The sequence below is a fragment of the Cinclus cinclus genome, chromosome 19 (genome assembly GCF_963662255.1).
Source record: "Cinclus cinclus chromosome 19, bCinCin1.1, whole genome shotgun sequence".
NCBI classification, from domain to species: Eukaryota; Metazoa; Chordata; class Aves; order Passeriformes; family Cinclidae; genus Cinclus; species Cinclus cinclus.
The window spans coordinates 501,612-524,329 of record NC_085064.1 but is presented as its reverse complement, the minus strand read 5'-3'; the positions used below and the strand labels follow the sequence as shown (position 1 = coordinate 524,329).

The 22,718-nt window shown below is 54.3% G+C and overlaps 2 protein-coding genes across 3 annotated transcripts in view; both read left to right on the top strand.

Moving 5' to 3' along the window:
* Nucleotides 1-1,723: 1,723 nt before the first annotated feature.
* LOC134051862 (collagen alpha-1(I) chain-like) lies at nucleotides 1,724-7,113 on the top strand. The gene is made up of 6 exons (XM_062505930.1): nucleotides 1,724-2,498; nucleotides 2,749-3,085; nucleotides 3,399-3,426; nucleotides 3,967-4,410; nucleotides 4,542-5,152; nucleotides 6,366-7,113. Exons 1-6 carry the CDS (start codon nucleotides 1,724-1,726, stop codon nucleotides 7,111-7,113), a joined length of 2,943 nt encoding a protein of 980 aa, XP_062361914.1.
* Nucleotides 7,114-7,583: 470 nt separating this feature from the next.
* The window catches only part of LMX1B (LIM homeobox transcription factor 1 beta), an 82,900-nt gene continuing 67,765 nt past the window's right edge, over nucleotides 7,584-22,718 (top strand). For both annotated transcript variants that reach the window (XM_062505591.1, XM_062505590.1), the window contains exons 1-2: nucleotides 7,584-7,722; nucleotides 8,014-8,200. In XM_062505591.1, coding sequence (XP_062361575.1) covers nucleotides 7,584-7,722; nucleotides 8,014-8,200 — 326 coding nt within the window. The remainder of the gene's footprint in view (nucleotides 7,723-8,013; nucleotides 8,201-22,718) is intronic.

Sequence of the window (22,718 nt, the reverse complement as noted above, 5' to 3'; positions counted from 1 at the left end):
GGATGCTCCAATCTGTAGTAAATGTGACTGTTGGGGCACGCGTGTGTCGCAGAACCTGTCTGCTCCTGGGGAACATCTTCCCCCGTCTGTTGTGCAAATACTGAATTTCAGAAATACCCGGGGAATCTCTACGGAAAGAGCAAAGCAAAAACTGGTCTAGGAAGGGGGACCCTGCTCCATCGCCCTCTGACTCTTTCTCCCCATTTTCACATGCGGAGCCCCGAGACACCAAAACCACCTTCTGTCTCGATTAAGGCAGAATCGGTCACCGCGACTCCAACGAAAAATATACGAGTCCCTCGTTTTGAGATGAGCGAGTCTGTGTTGCGGGAAGGGGTGTCATACGGACTCACTGTCCTTCACTAACCGAGGCTGAGGGTGGAAGTGCTTATTGTCCATGATAACTTTTTAGCCGCGGGATCAGAGGGGTTCTTTCAGGAAAAGACCTTGGGAAAGGGATTCCTCAACAATTCGATCCCGTAGCTGAGTTTACATAAATTTACATCTAGAGATAAATATAACTAGTAAGCAATAAGCTGAGCTTATTAATAATGGGAGGAAAAATTAACCGTGTTCCTCCATGCCCGCCGGCAGGAGTGCAGGCAGCCCTCCGGTCCCAGAGCACTCCAAGAACCGCTCCAGGTTTCACCATGCCAGCACATGGCATGTCAGGTAACTCAGACATGCAAGAAAAGGGGAGAGGACAAGGAAATGCTGCCAGGAGAGCCTGCAGCCTCACGTGCGTCTTCCGAGCGATCAGCTGGCAGCAGGTGAGGAATCCCACTCTGGGAATTGCATCACGCACCGCTATGCGCGACGAGCTGCCAGGAGCGAGGTGCTGGGGAGCAGGAGGGTCTGAGGGGCAGGAGCAGCCCCTGGGACTGGGCTGCTTGGGGGGTAGGAGGGACGGCCTCCCCCGGCTCCCCCTTCGGCTCTCTCGGGGTTTGTTCAGCGTTATCCCCGCTTTCTGCACGGCACACAGGCTGCAGTGGTTCTCTTCTCTTCTCTCTCGAACCGCGTGTGTTTCGAGTCCCGAAGCAAATCCTTCCACCCCTGCATTCCTTAATGACAGCACAATAATCGCTAATACAAACCAGAGCGGAGCGCTCCGCTCAGAGCAGCGCTGCTTATTCGCGCGGCTTCTGCTACTTCTCTCTGTACGCGATGGTTTTCTATTCACAAAGGCGGCTCCAGGAGAGCCTCAGCAGCCGTCACCCCTGACTGCAGCTCCCGCTATTCATATCTTTACGTAAAAGCGACATCGTCTGCAGGCAAAGTCCTCTCCTCTCTTCTCTTCTCCTCTTTCTCCCCAACGCGTTTTTTCATGTCTCTTTTCAAGAAGAGCCGGGACAGCGGCGCTGCGTAGGCACGCCAAGGGCGCGGTGGTGAAGCGGTGTCTGAGCGGTCCTGCCTGGCCCACGCGCTTCATTGGCCCTAAGCGGAGCTCTGGGCGGCCCCAGGTGGGAGAAGGAGAGGGCTCGGGGCGGCAGCGGCCCGCGCTCCCCTAGGCACGGCGAGGGGGGAACGTTAGTCATAACGGAGAGGCCTCTCAGAACCAAAAGGAAACGATTTCTCGTTGTTGTTAATTTTTTTTCCCCCTGAAAATCGAGCTGTATTTAGGTTCCTCAATTAAACCTACAGAAATGATCCCGCAGCTCCTCGGAGAAGCAGATGAGCGGCCAGCTCCCTCCTCCTCTGAGGAGCTGGCCCTCTGACCGCTTCCATGCGGAGAGCGGTCCCGACGGCTCCCAGCGCCGCTCTGCACGGGCGGCCCTCCCGCATCGGGAACCCTAGATACTGCCGGGGGCGACGGGTCCCGCGGGCGCCGGGATCCTGCCGGGATCCTGCCGGGATCCTGCCGGGATCCTGCCGGGGTCCTGCCGGGGTCCTGCCGGACAGCCTGGCGCAGCTGCCGAACCGGCGGAGCGGGCTCCCGCTCCCCTCTCGACGCCGCCCGGCCATCGCCGAGCGCTCGCCTTGCCTCGCAGACAGCCCTGGCCCGGTGACCCGCCCGGGCTACTACACGCACCTGGCAATTCTCGGGAGAAAAAGCAGAAGTTTGGGGTGGCCTCGTCCTTTCCCGTCCCACTGCCCCGCTCACTCCAGCTCGGGAGACGCGGCTCTTCCGAGCGTGTCCCTGCGGGATCACGTCCCACCGACAGGGACAGCCCGGGACAGGCAGCGCCCGCACCGGTGCTCTCGGCCCCCGCCCGCTCTCCTGGGGCACCTGCCGAGCGTGTGTGCGGGGAAGGCCACCGGCGTGGGCACTGCCTCTGCCTCGCCGGCCCAGCCCGCTCCCCGGGAGCCGTGGGGCACCGTCAGACCCCCGGCAGCGCCTCGGGGGCTGCTGAACCCCGCGGCCGCGGAGGGGCCCCGAGGGCCCTGGCGGGCAGCACGGGTGGGGGGCTCCGCCGCCCCGTCCCGCTCCGGCCGGCGGGGCCGGTGCAGAGGCTACGCAGATGAAAGGCTGCGCTCGCAGGCGTTCCCCGCGCCGTCAGGTCCTGCCGTCCCCCCAACCCCTCCCGGCTGCACATGTCAGAGTTCACAGACCTGGCTGCTGCCTTTTACAACACCGAGCTGTAAAAGAGCGGATATTAAACCCGTATAATGGATCCAGCTCCAAGGAGAGGTTAAATTTCCCAGTGAAACGAAGGTATTTGCCATGAACTGGGAAAGGACCCCTCCCAAACCCCCTGGGCTGAGAAACCCGCGGTGCCGTCAGAGACCGGCGGTAAACTCTGCCCCCAGCCTCGCACCTGGCATCGGTCGCCGCAGGGGCACATGTGCGCGACACGCTGCTGCCAGCCGGGCTCGTCGCGCCCGCCCCGTCGGGTCCCTGCCCCGGCGAGCGGCCGGAGAGAGCGCCCGCGTTCGGTGCGAGCCGGACCCGAGCCCGGCGCTCGCCGCTGCTGCCGCGGGGCCTCCGCCGCCGGCCCGGCCCGTTGGGTCCTTGTGGCTCAGGGCGGGAGAGGAACACGGGCCTCGCCAGAGCTGTGCGAGCGGGCACAGAGAGCCGGGGGCCTGATGAGGCTGAGGAACAGTCTCTGCCTCGGGAACAGCCCTTGCGGGTCGTGGCCGCCGTCGGGTTAGCCGCGGGCAGAGCACGGAGCCGCCGGTCGCCGCAGGAGGGGCCGAGTGGCGGAGGGAGCAGCGCGATCGTGCCGGGGCTTGCTGCCGAGCCCGGTCCTGCGGCTCCTTGGGGCGGGCAGGGGGCTCGAGCCCTCCGTGCCACGAGGCCACCCGGACGGGCGCTCCACCGGCGGAGGGAATGCGGAGCCCGAGCTTGTCTGCCGCGCTGCCCTCAAAAATCCACTTAGGGAAGATGAAGGCTCATGCAAATGCGTGGCGCCTCCTCGCCTGCGCCTTTAATCATGGTAAATTGGCTCCCTTTCCTCCAGGCCCCCCGAAAAGGCGCACGGCGGCACCGCACCGCGGCGGGGTTAGGACGCCCAGTGCCCGCCGCTCCCTGGGGCTTTCCGGCTTCTCGGCGCGGTCCTGACGCCCTGCCTGACCCGCCTCGCTAAGCAATTTTGCTACCTGAATGCTGTCGTGACGGGAACAGAGCGCAGAGATAGATAGCATCAAGCGGCCTGTATCAAAGAGGTCCTGCTTAATTAAAATACCGGCTCGGTGCTCGCCGCTTTTCACGCGGCGCGGCCTCCGACCGCATTCTGCCTGATACCGCCGGCACCACCTCCCCTATCGGCCACCCTGGCTGGCCCCGTCCCCGACCACTGGCCCTGTCACCTGCTCCGTGAGGCCCCCGTGAGAGCAGGGTCGTTTCCCTGGGCCGGGGAGCAGCCGCTCGTCAGACGAGCCGGTCCCGGTGGGGCTGCTGCAAGGCACGGGGAGACTCCGCGTGGTTCACGAAACATTTGTTTGCATTACTGAGCAGCAGTCCGATAATTTATTGTTATTGTTATTAGTAACTACACTTAGTAGCTCGTTCGCATCCATCCTTCCGAGGGGGGAGGGCGGGCTGGATCAGTCACCGTCGTGCGGCGGCAGCTGCTCCCGGGCCGGGGCCGCTCCACTAGGGCTACCGAGCCAACGCCGCCAGGTCCTGAGACTGCCCCGCGCGTAGGCGGCCGGGTGAGAGGCCCGGGGACGTGGAGGCACCGGGCGGTGGGAGCCGCCGCTGGGGGCTCGGTCGGAGCTGCGGGCTTGCAGAGACCCCCGTGGAAAACCGGCAGCGAGGCCGCCCGAGGGGCAGCCGCCGGTCTCCGTGCCGGCGCCGAAGCTAGACAGCTGTCCCCCGTGCCGGCAATCCCGTGCCCCGGCCCCCCGAACGCTCCCGCCACGGGCGTTTTGCTGCGCACCGGCATCGACCGCGGGCGAGTGGGGAAGGCCGGGGCTCCTCAGGGGAGCGAGTCGCGGAGTCCGACTGTGGGTGGAGAAAAACAGGACACGGTGAGCGGGTGGCACGCGGCTGCCCAGGGGCTCCCCCACGACCCGCAGAGCTGGGGCCTGCACCGCTAGGCTGGAGGCCTCTCCGGCCCGTCCGGGGTTGGGGGAAGCGCCGCCGTCTCCGCTCTGCACAGCGCCCGGTCCGGCCCCGCCGCTCGCCCCAGCCCCGCCGCTCGCCCCGGCTGACCCCGCGCCCCGGAGCCTCTGCCGTGCCGCCGCGCGCCAGCAGGGGGCAGGCTGCGCCCGAGCCCCGCCGCACCGGGCACCGGGCCCGGGGTCAGCGCCCGCCCCGGGGCAGCTCCGCTCCGCCGCTCCGGCCGCGCACCGCACCGCCGGCGCTCTCCGCACCGCTGGACCGCGCGGCCCGCGCCGAACTGCGGCCTGCGGAGCACCCGGCGCTGGTCGCGCCCAGCTCAGCAGGGGAGCGGGCGGTGCCCGTCGGTAACCGCGGAAAATACCCGGCAGCCAGCCGGGAATGCGCGCAGACAGACTGCGCGGACGCCCACGCGTCCGCCGGCACCGCACGCTTATGCGGAGAGAGCCCGGCGCCCCCCTTCCCTCATGCGGAGACGCCCCTGGCCCTCCCGAGCTCCGCGCGGTTCTGTCCCTCTCACGACCGGGGTCCCGCTGCGCTCCCCGGTACCGCGTGCCTGTGCACCGGGCGGGACCGACGGGGCTGGCAGCGGGGAGCGGGCGGCGGGTCCCGGCGGCCGGTGGGGGAGGAGGTGCAGAGGGCTCGGCCGTTGTTAGTTATCCCGATGGTTGCTTCTCCTGTCTAGTTTGGGAAGGACTGGGACCGGTTGCGTTTCGTGTCCGACTCTCAAATTTAACTCAAAACAAAGAGATTTGCCTTGCAAATAAAAGGACAATTCGAAGGAAGCCGCGGGGAGGTGGGGCTGCTTAGTCTGGTTTAGGTTTATTTCTGTGATGGTTTTGCGCGTGGGTGTTTTAATTGCATTTCGTTTTCGTTAAAAGCATTGTATAAACCTATACAACACCTCATCGAATTGTTCTCGGGACAGGAGCGGGGATAACAATTACCCGGCGCAGTGCCTGTATGCACACACGGACAGAAGCAACAAACCTTTAGTGTAATATTTGCGAGTAAGAGCCCACGAACAAAGCTGGATTTACTGCTGCGGGTGCAGGGCTCGGTGCTCTCGCTCTGCTTCCCGGTCCCGCTGCTCAGCGCTGCCTTTTCGTTGGGTTTTGAGGAAGGTTTTTTTCGTTCTTTTATAGCGAGAATTTACGAAAACTCCTGTGGAAACAGGGGCTTTAATTTTCCACGCAATTGTAGAGGATAATTGGACGGAAGCCCTGTGTGACAGACAACTCAGAATCCTTTTGTGAAAATAGGAAGGGGACATAAAACATTAATGTAAACGAGCAGCTTTTGCGCCGCTGACTGAACTGTGAAATCTTAGCAGCCTTTATCTTGATCTCAGAATTAAATAATCATATATTATTTTTTCAGCATTAAGGACAAAGATTTTCCGATTTCTACTGTCTAGAACAAAACCAAATAAGCTCTATTACTAAAAATAATTTTCCAAAATAATTTACTAAAACACAATGACGAATTTCTTTCAACGATTTTTTTCCGTACGAAAGCGACATTTTAAAAAGTTTTATCTTAGGACTCACAATATAGAAACATTAAGTAATTCGAGTTAATACTCGTCCTGCTTATTAAATATCAATATTCTGTGAGCATTTAAAAATCTACTCCTTGTTTTAGAAGGGTCATGGCATATTAAGAACGTCCGTAAGAATCTTTTCTGGATTTTCATTTCCTCATATTTAGATTTTTATCGGTATCAGAGGGAAAAAGCAAACAAAGATACAAACAAAAACGAACGAACAAACAAACCAAAAAAATAACTCGAAAGCGGAGCCGGCGGAGCGGGGTCCGGCGCTCCATGCAGGATCGCTTTTCCCGTCGGTTTTTCCCTCACAAGGAAGCCCGGAGCGGTGAACTTGGACGGGGCTGTCCCGCACACGCCGCGCACCGCACCGAACCCTGCGCGTTCTAAAGCGTTCGCGACCAACCCGAGCGGGCAGCGCTGCTGCGGGAGGGGGCACGGGCCCCGCCGCCGCAGAGGCACCGCAGCCCTCGGGCCGCTGCTCCGCCTGAGCTTTCCCGCTGGCAGCCTCGGCGTGACGGTTCGGAGCCGCCCTTCCAAAAGGGGCGTGAGCGGCGCGATCCCCGGTGCCCAGTCCCGCGTGCCCGCCGGGGCCGGTGGCGCTGCCGCCGCCCGCGGGACAGACCCGCGTCCCCGCCGGTCCCGGGCGCCCCGAGGAAGGGTCCTGCCGCTCCCTGCCCGCGGCCCGGCGCCGGACGCGCGCTGCTACCTACCCCGGACAGGGCAGGGGCCAAGAGCCGCCGTCGGGCCAGGAGCAGCGCGGGGCGCGGACCGGGGAACGGAGCAGCCGGGGCCCCGCTCCTCCGCCACCCTCGGCAGCCAAGATCGTTCTCCCCCTCCGCGGCCCGCGGGGGCACGGCGCGACCCGGGCCCGCGCCGCCCGCGCCACCGGCCTCCCCGGGGTGCTCGGAGCCGGCCGCCCCGGGCGCCGCCGCGCTTCGGGGGCCGCGGGGGCCCGGCGGGGCCGGGGCACTATTTGACGTCGAGGAGACGGATCACCGTGGCGCAGCGATACGCCGCGCACCAATGGAGTTCAAATGTCAGCAAGTTTGAGGAGGGGTGAGGCGCCGGGGGGTGTGTTCCTCCGCCGCGGCCCCTGCTCTAAACGGCGCGGCTCCTCGGGCCGCCGCACGGCTCAGGGGCTGGGAGCGCCGGGAGCCCCGTGCCCCGCCCGGCCCGCGCTCCGCCCGGCACGGCCCGCCCCGGGAGGGCCCTCCGCGCCAAGCAGGGCGTGGGTCCGGCGCTGCCGGCGAGCAGGTGACACCGCGGCTGCCCGGCGCCGTGTGCGCGGCATGTGCGCGCCCGTGTAGCGGGGCGGCCCCATGGGCGGCGGCGCCGGCTCCTGCCTCTGCCCCCCGTCTCTGGAAGCCCGGGCAGGAAACGCTCCTCATGTCTTCCAGATAAAAATAAAAGCGGCTCCTTCCTCCCGGCCGCAGAGTGTCCCCGCGCCCGGCCCGAAGCGGGGCTGAGCTGGCCCCGCCGCCCGGCAGCGCCTCTGCCCGCCGCCCGGAGCGCCGGGCCGCGCCGCCGCTCATGGACATCGCGACGGGTCCCGAGTCCTTGGAGAGGTGCTTCCCGCGGGGCCCACCGGACTGCGCCAAGATGCTGGACGGCATTAAAATGGAAGACCACCCCCTGCGCTCGGGGCCGGCCACGCTGGGAGTGCTGCTGGGTGAGTCGCCGGTCGCTTCTGGACTACCCCGAGAGCGGCCCCGCGCACCGCTCGGTGCCCGGGGCTGCACTCCGGGGCTCCCGGCCGGTCTGATGGGGACTGTGGCCGCTCAGCCCCCGACCGGTGCGGGGCGCGGGACGGGCGGCAGCCGTCGAGGTCGCTGTTACCGACCGGCTGGGCCGGGCGGACTGCGCTGCCCGGGACGGGGAGCGGGGCCGGGTCGTGTCGGGGCTGAGAGCGGAGCCAGGTGGGGCCGGGGCCGGCGCCTGACGCCGCCGTCTGCCGTTGCAGGGTCGGAGTGCCAGCACCAGGCCGTCTGCGAGGGCTGCCAGCGGCCCATCTCGGACCGGTTCCTGATGCGGGTGAACGAGTCCTCCTGGCATGAGGAGTGCCTACAGTGCGCCGCGTGCCAGCAGGCGCTCACCACCAGCTGCTACTTCCGGGACCGCAAGCTCTACTGCAAGCAGGACTACCAACAGTAAGGGCGCGGGGGGCGGCGGGGGTCCCGCCGGGGCGGCCCGGCCCGGCCCGGGGCGCGCGGCGGACTCCGGGCGCGTTCCCGATCGGGCCGCAGCCCGTGCCCGGCGGAGCGGGGCGGCCCGGCGCCGGGCTCGCGGCTACGGGTGGCGGCCACGGCGAGCGGGGACCCCGGCGTAGGCTGCGAGGCGGGCACGAACGGGACCGAAGACACCGAGCCGTGGCGTCCGACCCAGGCGGGGCGCTGCCCCCCGCCCCGGGCCCGCCTCGGTCCGGTACCGTGCGGCGCCGTCGGACGGGACCGCGATGGGGCGGCCCGGCCCGGCCCGGTTGGGGCCGCGCAGGCAGCGCCGCGCTCGGAGCCGTCCCGCGGCACTCTCCCGCCCGCCGCAAGCCCCGTCCGACCGCCGCCCGCCGCCCCGGAGCCGCTCCGACAGACCCGAGGCCAGCCCCAGCGCAGGAGGGCCGATGGCACTGCCCGGCGGCGGGGCCGGGGCTCGGCGGGGCCGGGGCTCGGCGGGGCCGGGGCTCGGCGGGGCCGGCCCGCTGGAGCGGCCGTCGGGCGCGGCGGGAGGAGCCCGGCTCTGAGCTCGGCCCCGGCCCCGCCGTTGCCCGCTCTCTCTCTCTTATTCCCGCTTTATCCCCAAATGTCAGGCGCTGTCGGGAGCGGCCCCCGCCGCGTCGCGGCCCCGCGCAGGGACGAGCCCGGCCCCGCGCCGGGCCGCCCTCCCCTGCAGAAGCCCACTTCATGCTTGTCACCTAAATTGAGGATCCTTTTTGTGCCGGGAGGGGGGCGAACATGGGCATTTCAATCACTAGGACATAATATGGCTCTGCTAGAAGTCTGGCAACAAACAAAGAACAACAACTATTGGTTTGCATCAACTTTTGTCAGGCATTCAGCAGGCATCCAGAAAGGCCTGAAGTGGCTTAGTGGCAACAATGTGCATTTCATAGCTACAGCATGAAAATCCATCTCCATGGAAACGGGTAGTAAATGCTAACATGACATGCTGAGTATAAATATTGTGAGGGTTATAACTCTTGTATAAACGGCCCAGATAAATGTCCCCCTGTTTAGGAATTACAACAAAACATGTTATTTCATGCTGCAGCCCTCGCTGGCTCCCAGAGAGTCCTGCATGGCCTGGGCACTGTGCATGGGAATAACTCGAGGCTTGCCCGTGGGCTGGGGCTGCGGCACCTTTGGGGTTTTCTCGTGCCTGGTTTAGAGACCCCGTCCATGGGCTTTACCTTTCATTTCTACACAAAATAAACCGCCCTGTGGTAGCTGTAGTTGTAGATCGGTGAAACTTTTATTTCTGTAGGTAGTAAAACCTTACGTTTTGTTTTTTGGTTTTTGTTTTTTATTTTTTTTTTTTTTTTGTTAGTAAAGAATGTTGAATAGTCTTCAGGCTACCTAAAAAAGCATTATTTGGCAATGTAAATATTTACGTTAATTGCAAATAAATGTACCCTCTAAGTTCCCAACTTTAGTTTCTGTAAAATAAAGAATTGTACTTAGTGACCTAAAAAGAAAGATCAGAGACTATTGCTTTGTAAAACAAAAATATTTTCTGGCTGAAAACAGAATTGTTACCACTTCAGAAATTCCCGTATTACCAAAAACGTCCAATTGTAGGGGGGCAAAGTGGGGTAACCAGGCTGCCAAGCAATAAAAAGATATCAACATGTTGGCCTTTGTTGAATCCCAGCACCTAGTGTGACATGACATGGTGCCCTGCTGTGTGTGCCCCCGAGGACTGACAGCGGCAGCGGCTCACGGGAAGGGGAGGGGAGACACGCTAAATCAAAATTTGTTTTCTCTGAGATTTTATTAGCCCAAAAGAGCAAACCTGTGAAACTGCGCTGACACGGATTGTGTACTCTTTCAGAGCTGGAGAAATATTCGTTTATGGTAGCTAGAGGATAAAAATAGCTGTCTGTCCGTGCAAGTGGCCCTGGGCTGTGCAGTACAGAGGGGCAGTTTTATCCATCAGATTGTGGGGAGTGAAGCCGTGAGCGAGCTGTGACAGACAACTACAGCGAGAGGATGTAGCCGATGCTGGAACACCGGGATGGGAAATGCCCGTGTAGGGAGAATGCCTTGGGGTAGTGAGATGGAATGGAACCGGTACGGAGGAACACAGGAATCAGAATTCCCAGATGCTTTTTGTTATCCTGAGTCCTATTTACAGATATCTGGGAAAAAGTACAAAAAAAAAAAAAAAAAAAAAAGGAGAATAAAGTTTACTTAAGTATCTCAGTTCCTGAAATTTGCCTTAAATAGATTTTTCTGTACGTAGTAATGTAATTTTAAAGGTCAGATTTCTCCAGAACTCCCAGGACTATAATCAAGTGCTGTGTATATATCTTTGGGAAAATGGTGTCTCATCTTTCTAATGAAAGCAAGCTTCTGATGGGTCAGATATCAGACCTTACACCTTTCCCTGGGTCAGGAATGATTGCTGCCCATCCTAGGATGAGGGCATTTCACATTAAGGGGAAGGGTGAAAACAGTTTTTCTTTTTTCTTTTTTTTTTTCTTGAAAGAAAAATATTGGCTGTGTGAAGCTACCCTTATGCTTGGAATGTTACAGCAAGTCCTGGGGGAGGTGGATTAGTAGCCCAAGCCCAGTTTGAAGTAGTCAGAGGTGCCTGATAAATGTAATTTATCACAAAAATATCATCAGTATGTCAGTGGGAAAACCTGGGCATGTATTTTGGTCTCTTTTTAAAGATGGAATTCAACACATTCTTGCATGAGTACATACTGATGTTTTGAGTTAATGCAAAGTACTTATTTTGCTAAAATTTAGGATTTTGAGCGTCAGGTGCATTTGGTGGCAAGGTTTTTAAGGAAAAAAAAGAAACAAAGCAGTGGTACCAGGGAAAGCTGGCTTACACAAGCCTCATTCAAGCAGAATTTCTTTAATTTTAATTAGAACTTTGCCGAATTGCTGCACTTTTGGAACCTTACACTTACACTGTGTTTTTTTTTCTTTAAAATAAGTTTTCTTTATGACAAACTGAAACCTTCAGATTTATTTTTTTTTAATAGGAGGCTTGGGGCAGTTGTATTTTGATTCTTTGCTTAAATGAATTTACTTATTGTATCGCTCATAAAAGTGCTTTCTACTACAAAATATTAGTATTTAGCTACATTTCTTTTCCATTTGTACAATTACTTTTTTTAATCTTTTGTGTGTGTGTGTGTGTGTGTGAATGTGCTTTTCTGATTTGTTTTTCTCTCACTGCCCAGTGTTATATAATGATTTGCCCTAGTTCTTGCTGATAGTAAAAAATATATATATATTATGAAAAAATCTGTTTCAGGACATGTATTTCATATGTAAGCAATGCATGTAATTTATAGAAAGATTTGTATTCATGTTTTAGTTTTGGAAATAAACGGTCTCAAAGAGGTTTTTATTGAAGGGACCAGATAGCAAACACCCATACTTGCTATTTCATAATTTTTCATTAATGCATTCTAAGTTTTGCTTAGGGTGAGAAAGTGAAATATTCAGGCTTTTGTTCTTTTAGATGCGTCAGATATTGTTTTAGCATCACTTTTGGATGCTATGAAAAAAAAGACCCACCGTGTATTTCTGTTCGTCATCTTTGAGTCCTTTCTTGTCGGTGGCCGGGCTTGGTTTTGCTGTGTGGTCAGCACGGAGCAACACGTCCCTCGCAGGAAGGGAAGGGAAGGGAAGGAAAGGAAAGGAAAGGAAAGGAAACCCCATGAAGCCTCGGTGCTGCGGGGAAGCCTTGCTCTCTCCAGATTTTGGGAATGCTTTCACGCCAGCGGAACACGGAGCTGATGTTTCTCAGTTCAGTTGCGTTTTAGATTCAAAATACAGCAAAAGTTTCCCGTGGGTGAGTGTCTCTCGGGTTTGTGACTTCTCGCAGAGCGCGGGCTGTGCAATGTGGCAGGAGCCCGGAGCAGGAGGGACCCAAGCTCCCGGGTTCTGCTGCACGCACAGCGCACAAAAGCAATCTGCTAGCGGCAGGGTTTGATGCGTTCCCAGTATTCCCGTTTTATTTTTAGCGGAGGAGCTGTTCGGCTCATGGGTGCAGTCGTGCAGCACTGTGGGCTCAGCAGAACCGGGGGATTCCTCCAGCTGCCTTCGCCCGGTGCCGGACGGGCACTGTCCCTGTGCGCGGGTCACTGGGACACAGCACAGAAACCAGGTGAAACTTAGAGACGGGAGTAGCCTAAGCACATGCCCAGGACATGGAGTAATGACTAAAGTTATGTCATCCGCTAGAAATGCTTCCCCAAGTCACTGGAATACTCTGGCCTTTTCTCCTGAAAATCCCACTAGCCCTGCACCACCGCTCTCCTCAGCCCCATAAAAACTCCTCTGTACGATCAGACTTGTGCGGGGTCCCGAGGCAGCCCCAGAGCGGAGCCCGGAGGAAATGTGGCTGTTGTTCCAGGGCTGACGTCAGCGAGTGGCCGTGCTGGGGCCGGGCCCCGCGGGTCCCCCGTGCCCCGGGGCTGCCTCCCGGTACCGCTCCCGGCACCGCTCCCGGCACCTCAGCCCCAGCCCTGCCGGGGCTGGGCTGCCCGAGTGCTGCCGGGGATCTGGGATGGAATGTGTTTTCAGGATTTGGGGAGACATTTTGGTTCTCTGCTGCAGTCACTGTAACGTTGGACAAAATAATTGCAATGGAAAGACGCGATTTGCACTGATCCGTGGCAGAAAACGATAGGGAAGGTCTTTGTGCGGTATGGACAATATGCAATTAAATTAACAGGAGTATAATTTATGGTGCTTTACTTCTACCCTGATAAAAAAAAATCATAGATGTGAAATACATTGCAGAAAATTCTTCACTTATTTTAACAAACAGGAATATTTTGCATTCTGTTTAGAAACCGAGTCTGTTATTTTTTGGTCTAAATTTTTGGGGTAGTGAGGTAGTTCAAAGGCATGCATCCCCTTTACAACTATCAATAATATATCACGATAAAACAACTGGATTACAATGTCTCTTTTTAAACTAATTATGTTATTAGTGTATTTCAATGGTAAATACACCCCCCTGTCACTTCCCTCCGTTTTGGAGCAGCCCGGTATCTCCTCAAGTGCTCACTGCTCTGGTGAACCTGAAAATGTGGGGGCAGATTTAGCCAGCGCCTGCTTTATTTGGTCACATATCTGGGCAGAAGTATTTGGGAGAAAAAGGAGTATGCTTTTCCTAACCCAGCTGTGATATATTTTTTTAAAATTATTATTATTATTTTTTTTAATTCCAGACAAAATTTAGATTCATGCTAAATCTGCTACTTCTTGCAGTAGCAGGAATCGATTCAATTTTATTTAGTACCTCTTTCTTCTGGAATGGCGAGGGATTGGTTGGAGGAGACCCGAGCCCCCTGCGCTCGGTGGAGGCCAGCGGGGGTTTTGGGGGGCCCTGGCGGCTGCAAGGGGACGCTGGCCGGGGCTGCACCCCGAGCACACACGGACGGCTCTGCCGTGGCACGCTGGGGCGACTTCGGGGCGAGCGGGAGGGCTCAGTGGTTACTCGGGGTTTGTTGTCCCTGCCGGGCTGAGAGCAGAGTCCGCGCCTGCCGCGCTCGGGGCGGCTCGGGGACGATGTGGAGTGTAAATATAACATCCACATTGCGGGGCAAAATTAGAAAAGGATTTCACTCTGCTTGAGCCAGCTTGAACCGTGCCACAAGTTGCAGAAAATACAGAGTCAGAGAAAGGCTGTGGGTTTCAAAGCCCAGCAAGATGGAGAAAGGCCGCTGCTGCGTCCTCTGTACAAGGTGTACGAGGGCAAATGACAGACTTGCAAAACACAGAAAAATTCTTTTCTTTGCCTACGGTTTTTTCCCACATAATAAGTGGTGTTAATGCTCAAGTGAGGTAAGAAACAAGCAAATAAATAAATAAAATGGAGAAGTGACTCGATCAGCAATCTCCAGTAAAGGTAAACAAACCAGGTGTTGCTCTGGTATGGTTTGGTGTGGTAGGAAAGGGTTTTGGCATGATTTGGAGTGAGTACATTACTCACAAGGCAAAGATTGACTCATAATGAAATGACAGTTTCTTGTTCATTGCAGACATGAAATTTCCACATTTGTTTTGAAACAAAGGACAAGATTAGTTGTAAGTAACAATGTGCTGTGAGCCCCTACAGCTGAGTCTGCAGCAGCCAAATGAGAGAACTATAGGAGTCTCGAGATAAATGGGTGCAATTAGGAACAGAATTTTCCTTTCTCCAGGTGAATTGAAATAACTAAATGAAGTGGGCAGGAAGTTTTTTTTGAATATCCACCTTGCGGACTATGTAGTTGTGGTTTGGTATAGCCAAAGCTATGAATGAAAACTGATCTTTTTGATTAAAAAGTATTAGAATTTATTTAGAAAGCAGAGGTGTTTTCTGAGTTATGGTATTTTATAAAAAGTAACAGGGAGATAACATCATTTTGCAGCAGTGGAGCCTTAACAGCACTGGTTACGTTTGGGAAAGAGACATCACTTTTCTCCATTAGTAACTAAGTAAAAAAAAATACATTAACAGCTTCACATCTAACTTAAAATAAATGTTGAAAGTCAAGCTAGACCTCTGAGTCTGAGAGGAGAAAGTATAAGAGAAAAAAGATGAAAACACTCATAAGGTGAAATGAGCCTGAGTTTTTCTTTGGAATGCAGTGTTAGTGTTTCTAACGTGCTAATATAGATCTGAATCTTCAGCTCCTTGTTCAGGCAAATGATTCACTGGTTTTAGAAGCCTCTTTAAATTCAATAGAAAATTGAGACCGATAATCTACTTTTTTCCATTTTTTTAAAAAAATATTTTTACATATCAACCTTATGTTTACTTTGCATTCCTGGACTTGCTTTAGCTAGACTTACACTTCTTGAACACAATACTGGCTTCCCCCTGCCTTGCTCTTCGGCATACCTGCAGCTGCTCTGGCCACACCACCGGAGCCGTGTCCACCAGCTGTGGCTGCTGCAGCCCGGAGCCCCTGGCCCCTGCAGCGCTGCCAGGGGCTGGGTGGGAGCACGAGGCTCCTGCCCCTGGGCCTCAGCAAGCTGCTCTCAAAACAGCCATTTTGCAAAATAGGCTCTGGTTGTTAAAAACCAAATTACTGGTAACTGCTTTGTGCTCCTACGTGGCCCACACGTACCCCAAATGGGTGTGCTGCCGTGGCCTCTTCCCTGTGCTGGAGACACCTCGTGAGTAGAAACACCACGTGTGCTCTGTTGTGCAGCTCTCTTGCAGATTATTTCAAAGCAAAACCCTTGAAGTGAAGTCTGTGTAGTCACCCTTAAGTGTGTGCTGTCTCGGGAGGGTGCCGTGTTGAGCTCAGCAGTGCCAGTGGCACGCAGGCTCTGGTTGCCCCAGCAGCCCAGCCCAGCCCACCAGTGCATGGCTCATCACCTCGCTCGCATAGAATGGGGGTTTTACCTTTCAAAAACTATTTGCCTGTGGGCAGCGAACAAGTAGACTTTTCTGAGATTGTATTACAGTAAAGGGATTGTTAATATGACTAATTTCAGTTCATTTTCATGGGTTTGAAATTTTATAGTGATCTTCCTCAGAAATACAGCAGGACTGCTGTAGCACAAGTTGATTAAATGTCCTTGATATCAGCATAAATAAGGCATAGAACATTTATTCGGGACTTCATAAGTGTTTGTGCTCTGATTCTCCTGTAACAGGCAAATAGAACACTTGTCGTGGAGGTAATTTTTTTGCTTCCAAAACAAAATATTTTCTTTAATATGTACAAAATTTTCCTCTGCAAACATTGACATGAACTTGTGAACATGCAATTCCTATTGGCTTCAGTGAGAGCCATCCTCGCTCATCAAAGGAGGGAATTTGGCTCTTGATTTTACTGCAATCAGTGTTTTATTTATAATGTACGGGAGTGCACGTGAACTCTCCCAGTAAGAGCTGATGGGATTTATGTGCACATGCTGAGGACCAAATCCTCCCGGTAGCTGTCAGGAAGTTTACTTTCACATGCTTGTTCCTTGGTGTAACCTGAATCACCATTCACTGATGACGAAAACAAAACAAAACCAAACAAAGAATAACTGTCTATATCAGTATTTTTTCAGTTGTTACTTTCGTCATGTTGGTATTATGATAGGGAACAAGCAAGCTTGGATTTGCAGAAGAAACTATGTATATCCTTTTAAAGCATTTTTGGTTACAGCCAGGGATTACTCTGATGGAGAGAAGCACCACTGCTCTTTAGAAGCTGGCACTGGTGCAGTCCTGTGTGTTAGTGAGGGAGAAGTGTGGTGCAGCCCATGCATGGGGACACTTTGATGGGGACACTTTGATGGGGACAGTTCCCGGTCACCGGCGGAGGAGCTCAGCAGGGTGCTGGGCTCTGCTTGTGCAGATGGAGCCAAGGTCCAGCAGCACTGTGGGACTGGACCCTTGGGCTGTGGCACAGCACCTGCCCAAGCTCATTAGTGAGAAAGGCCAAGTTCTCCTCAAACACTGACCCCAGAGCAATTGTAGCTAACCTGGGAGATCCTGGCAGAATGATGTGCTCAGGATGCTGGAGCTGTGGCTGGTAGCTCACCAGGCTCCAAAGCCATGGGCTGTGGTGGATGGATGGCAGCTGGCCCGGGAGCTAGCTGGTGCTCCCTCCTGTGTGGGGTGGGGTCGTGCAGGTTACCTGTACAGGTGAGTCTGCTGGTCTTCCAGCATTTCTGACTTTCCAGAAGAGGAAGAGCTGATCCTCCCCACCCTCCACCCCACTGTTAATAATCCCGTTTTGCAGACTAAATATCAGTTCCATGAATGTTTGTGTGTACGTGCAAGCTTGAACCAATACTGCCGTCCCTGTGGAGCCCCCCTGGATGCAGGGTGCTTGAGGGGCTGGCAGTGCCTTCTCCAGCAGCTGTCAGCAGCCAGGGACATTCCCTGCACAGAGGGGCTGACGCTGCCACTCCACAGGCCCCGGGCAGGGGCTTGAGCCAGCAAATCCTTGCCCCAGCAGTGCCAGGAAAGCCAATTGCCCTGGCGTGCAGCAGCTTGCAGTGTCATGCAAGGTCAGTTTGCTGACAGCAAGTGTCTAGTAAGGGCTCGGTGGAGCTGCTCACTGCAGTTTTGGGGACGTGGCTTTTCACAGGCCCGAGCTTTTCACCCACCCTAAGCAGAAGACACAGTTTAGCATCATGAATTGTCTTCACAGTTGGATCTCGGTGTGGGCTTCATCTGGTGACAGGGAAAGTTTCCCCTGTGGAGTTTGGCCCTGTGGGGTCAGGTCCCACTCACACTGGAATCGATAGGGAAAGTGAACCTGAACGTTAGCACCAGCAGTGATGCTGGTTAAACAGTGCAAAAATACAAATGGAATAAAACAATTTGAGGGGATAAGTCCCGTGTAATCGTGCATCAATGATATCTCTGCACGCCATTATTGGTTTGAACCTGCCAGGCTCACTGCTTGGAGCTGCAGCTGATTTGGCTGATGGGAGCAGAAAGTGTTAACAGCACTGACAGCTCCTTTGGTAATGGAAGAACAGGCGGATCCCACTCCCAGGGATCCCTGCTGCGCCGTGGCTGCTCCTGGCCAGAGCTGCTGTGGAACAAAGTTCCACGGAGGAGGCAGAGTTTGTATTTCAGCAGCAGCTTTCCTTCATGTCTTGCACTGTGGCTGCAGGGGTGTGCATGACCTTTGTGGGGTCGCCGGATTTCTGTGGGCTGTCCTGAGCTGCAGGGAGGCAGCACTTTCTGGGGTGTCCAGCTCCCACCAGCTCCTTCCATCTTGCCTCGCCTTGCAGCCCGTGCTGGGGCTCGTTCCCAGCATGGTTTTGTGAGTGCAGAATAAATTAGCCATAATGGCGCCTGCATTAATATTATGTGGGAGAATCCCCAGAGATTCCAGAGCAATTACAGGGAGCACAGTCTTGCCCAGCACAGCGTCCTTCCCATCCTGCCGCTGCTCCCCACGGAGGGAAGCAGCAGCAAGAGGGGACAGGAGGGCTGGGTGCTGCCCTGCTGGTAGCCGCAGCATCCTTCGTGGCCAGGCCAGTGCAGGGTGCTCTGTGGTCCCAGTTCACTGCACAGCTGGCCCAGGGCCCCTGCACTGAGTGCCAGCAGCAGTGCAGCTCGCTCGGCTGATGTGTCCTGCAGAAAGGTTGGAAAACAGGCCCAAGGCAAGTGCGCTGTCTTGGCTTCATTCATGTCCCTTGAACACGGGTTGTGTTGAGTAATTGAAGCCTGTCCCATTTGTGGCTTTTTTCTTTAAAAAATCAGCTCATGCTTTGGCAGGCGTTGGTCTGAATGTGTAGCAAATACATTCAATGACGAAAGTTGTAACATTCGATTTGTTGGATGCCACAATTAAACCTCGGGTTTTTCACCCAACCATCCAAAACCTAATTGGACTCAGGCAGGAATACACACAAACAAGGGCAGTCCACTGCCCCGGATCCCAACGATGTGATTTTCATCACCCTACCAGTCTTTGGGGAGTCTTCAGCTTCCATCTGGAAGTACCTTCAACCCTTTCCACCTACAGATCTTGAAATAGCTATAACAGAGAGAAAACCAAAATTACATGGAGTTTATTGCCATTTCAGAAGGAAAAAAGGGTTTGAAAAAGTTTATTCAGGAAGCCAAGGGAAGTTAAGTGGGGGACATTTGCCATTTCATCAGTCTGTTGGTGATAGCCATTCATGTCATAAATGGCTTGTGTCATTTGATGCCAAAAATAACACAATTTTCCTCCCCAAAGGCCTATAGGGTTTTTTTGCAATAAATGTTTATTTGTTAATAATATACTTTAAACAGTCCAGCCTTGACCTCAAGTCTCCAAAAGAATCCATCTTCTCTCTGAAAAATCCTGCAAAGTTTGTGTAATTTTTTCTGGGAAGGTGTAATTGATGGCGCATTGAAGGGCAGTGTGTTTGCTTTAACTACTGCAGCTGCGTGGATTAACTGTTTATAAGGGCCTACTGTGCTTTCAGTGGTGACTTGCTTAGATTTCAGGCTTTAGTTGACAGCACTTCCTAATTGTTCCTTGGATTTGCTTAAGTTCAATCAGTAAAAATAAATTTCTGCACTGAGCTCACCCATTGTTTTTCCCTCACTGCTGCTTCAAATCCTTTGAAATGCTGGTTTGTAGGAGTTTTGATTCCATGGATCCCCCTGCAGCCTTGAAATGGGGGTGACCAGGACAGGGGCTGAGCGGGGCTGAACTTGTTCTACAGCTCCTGTTGATTTCAGAAAAAATGTCAGAGGTATTTGGGTGCCGAGCAAATAACCTGTATGCAAATATATTTGACAGGCTTTCAGGTGTACTAATGGGAGTCTCTAGAGTCAAACATAGAACTGATAGATATTAAATGTGATTAAATATTCAAAAACGTATCAAAGGATTTTGTAAATATCTGTGATACAGAAACTGCTGTTTCAGGAGAAAATAGTAAGTAAGATAATTAATTTATAATATGTTGCACTGTTTTGAAATTTCCCTGCCAAAAGCTGGAGTTTGGTTTCTATTGGCAGAGTGTTTGTGGAATGCCAGTGACATGTGATCAGTACCACAGTAAGGCACCAGTTGTTTCTTCACTAAATCACCACTACCACTGATTTAACCAATGTTAAATCACATTTTTCAGCTGTTTTTGTTCTGCCATCAAGCATTCTGATCCTTCTTTTATGATTTTTCATGTGAACTTTCACTAAACAAGCAAAGTATTAAGGCATTTGTCAGATTTTTTTTTTTTTGTTAGTCCTTAAATGAAAATGCGGTTTTCTAGAACTCTGGAGGACTTATTTCCTTTAAGATCATCTGAGTTGTGGGAGAGAGTTACACATTTAATTTCTCAAAGCAGTTCAGCTCCCAGTGCTAGTTTGTTTTCAGTTCAACAGGCACTTGGATAAAATAAAGAACAGAATGTATAAAATGAATGGAATTCACTTTTTCTTTGAACATTTCCCATTTGTGGAGCTAAATTGTTTGGATACCATGGACAATCAGGTGCTTTGTATAACACTTATTTTAGTGGGACTCCATAGCACTAAATGGCACTAGTTATTTGCTGAGAATATGTAGTTTATCAATTGTAACAATTATAAGTTACTTTAAAAATCTATATTTTGAGAATCAAAGCTTCTGGCTTGGGCTGTGCTCCCACATTTGGACTAATTTTAGTCAATCTCCTCGAGTGCTATCTACAAGGCAAAGTTGCACAACTGGGTGAAGAGCTGGGTGCCTTCAGGTGCCCAGGCTGTGGTGAGTGATCTCTTACTTCCCAGGATATTTTCTGAGCCTGTCTGGGGCACAGTAACCTGTACCAGCTAGGATTTGGCTGTTCACAGAATCGCACGGTGGGTAAGGCATGGGTCACTGGTCCAACCTCCCTGCTCAAGCAGCGTCATCCCAGAGCACATGGGATGTACAGGATGGTATCCAGATAATTCTGGAATATCTTCAGTGAGGGAGATCCTACATTCTGTCTGGACAATCTGTTCCAGTGCAGGAAGCAAGTTCTTCTCACATTCAGGTGGAACTTCATTGGTTCCTGCCTGTTGTCCAGGGCAGATACACATGTGTAGGTTCATGCAGTGGCTGCACAGCCAGGCAAGTGACCCAGCAGCAGTGTCCAGAGAGAGCAGCAGTGTCTGGGGACATCAGCAGTGTCCAGGGACATCAGCAGTGTCCAGGGACAGCAGCAGTGTCCAGGGACTGTGGCAGTGTCCAGGGACTGCGGCAGTGTCCAGGGACAGCAGCAGTGTCCAGGGACAGCAGCAGTGTCCAGGGACTGTGGCAGTGTCCGGGGACAGCAGCAGTGTCCAGGGACTGTGGCAGTGTCCAGGGACAGCAGCAGTGTCTGGGGACTGTGGCAGTGTCCGGGGACTGTGGCAGTGTCCGGGGACAGCAGCAGTGTCCAGGGACTGTGGCAGTGTCCAGGGACAGCAGCAGTGTCCAGGGACTGTGGCAGTGTCCAGGGACTGTGGCAGTGTCCAGGGACTGTGGCAGTGTCCAGGGACAGCAGCAGTGTCTGGGGACTGTGGCAGTGTCCGGGGACTGTGGCAGTGCCCGGGGACAGCAGCAGTGTCCAGGGACTGTGGCAGTGTCCAGGGACAGCAGCAGTGTCCAGGGACTGTGGCCGTGTCCAGGGACTGTGGCAGTGTCCAGGGACTGTGGCAGTGTCCGGGGAGAGCAGCAGTGTCCGGGGACTGTGGCAGTGTCCAGGGACTGTGGCAGTGTCCGGGGACTGTGGCAGTGTCCGGGGACTGTGGCAGTGTCCAGGGACTGTGGCCGTGTCCAGGGACTGTGGCAGTGTCCAGGGACTGTGGCAGTGTCCGGGGACTGTGGCAGTGTCCGGGGACAGCAGCAGTGTAGTCTACTCCTCTGCACCAGGCTTCGAGGTCTGTCCTGTCCTGTCCTCCTCTTCCTCTCTCCTCGAAGTGAGTCCTGTGCAGACCCTGTGGGTGTCCTCTCGAGCCAGGGAGTGCCGTGCTGCCAGGGCTGCTCTGGTCACCCTGTCCTGTGTGACACAGGCTGACCCTGACCCGCTCCTGCCCCAGTCCCCAGGGCAGCATGGGGGGCCGGAGGCTGCCGAGGGCACACACGGGGTGCAGATGCCAATGCTCCCCAAACTGCTCCTCCTGGCTCCGGGAAGTTTCTCCTGATTCATTCTCAGGTGATTCATGCTCTCAGCATCAGCTGCCTGTTTGTGAAACTGAAAAGAAGCGATCTGAAAGTGAAACAGTCACATTGCTGAGGCTACCGCGGATTTGCTCCCGTAAGAGGATGTTAAAAGTCCCTTTGTTGTACAGAGACTGAGCTTTACCATGTTTTAGTCTTTTTGTCAGCTTTCTTTGGTATTAAATCAAGTGACAAAACATTTAACTTTATCCCTGTGCATGAGCACTTGTGCTAATGAATTCAGTAACTCTTTTGACCTTCTGTTTAAAAGATCACAACTGGTGCTGCTCCTGCCCAGACACCACCATCCCTCAGCACCCTCAATTGTTCATGTATTTGAAGCGTGGCTGTGGTGGGGATGGCTGGCATCTGAATGCTGTTATATTCTTGTAATAGCAAACATTAAGGAAGTTAAATGGACAAATGAATAAGAGAAAAAGTAGAAAAGCCAGGGAGCAATTAAATGTAACTTTTCATCATGAAAAGGATTTCACTGGTTTATCTTCTAATAAGATTATGTCACCGACACAAGTACCTAGGAGCCTGTGATTGACAGCCTCCTGTACTTTTATCAGGCAGTGTGACACTAAACCTCGGGGCCTTTTGTCCGATAGAGTGAGCTCACGGAAGCTCTCCGTCCTAATCCCCTTATTCATGTCAGGCACAGAAAAGAAGTTCTGATCAGATGGCATCTTACAACAGTGTCACCTCCACCCCGTTGGTGCTGGATGGACATGGGACATGGGACACTTTGTTGGCCGGGTGTGCCGTGCTCCACCACAGCTCCTGCTCTGCCCTGCACCCTGCACCCTGCACAGCTGCTGCCAGGGAAACTGTCTGCAGGGCAGGAGAGTCCCAGAGAGATG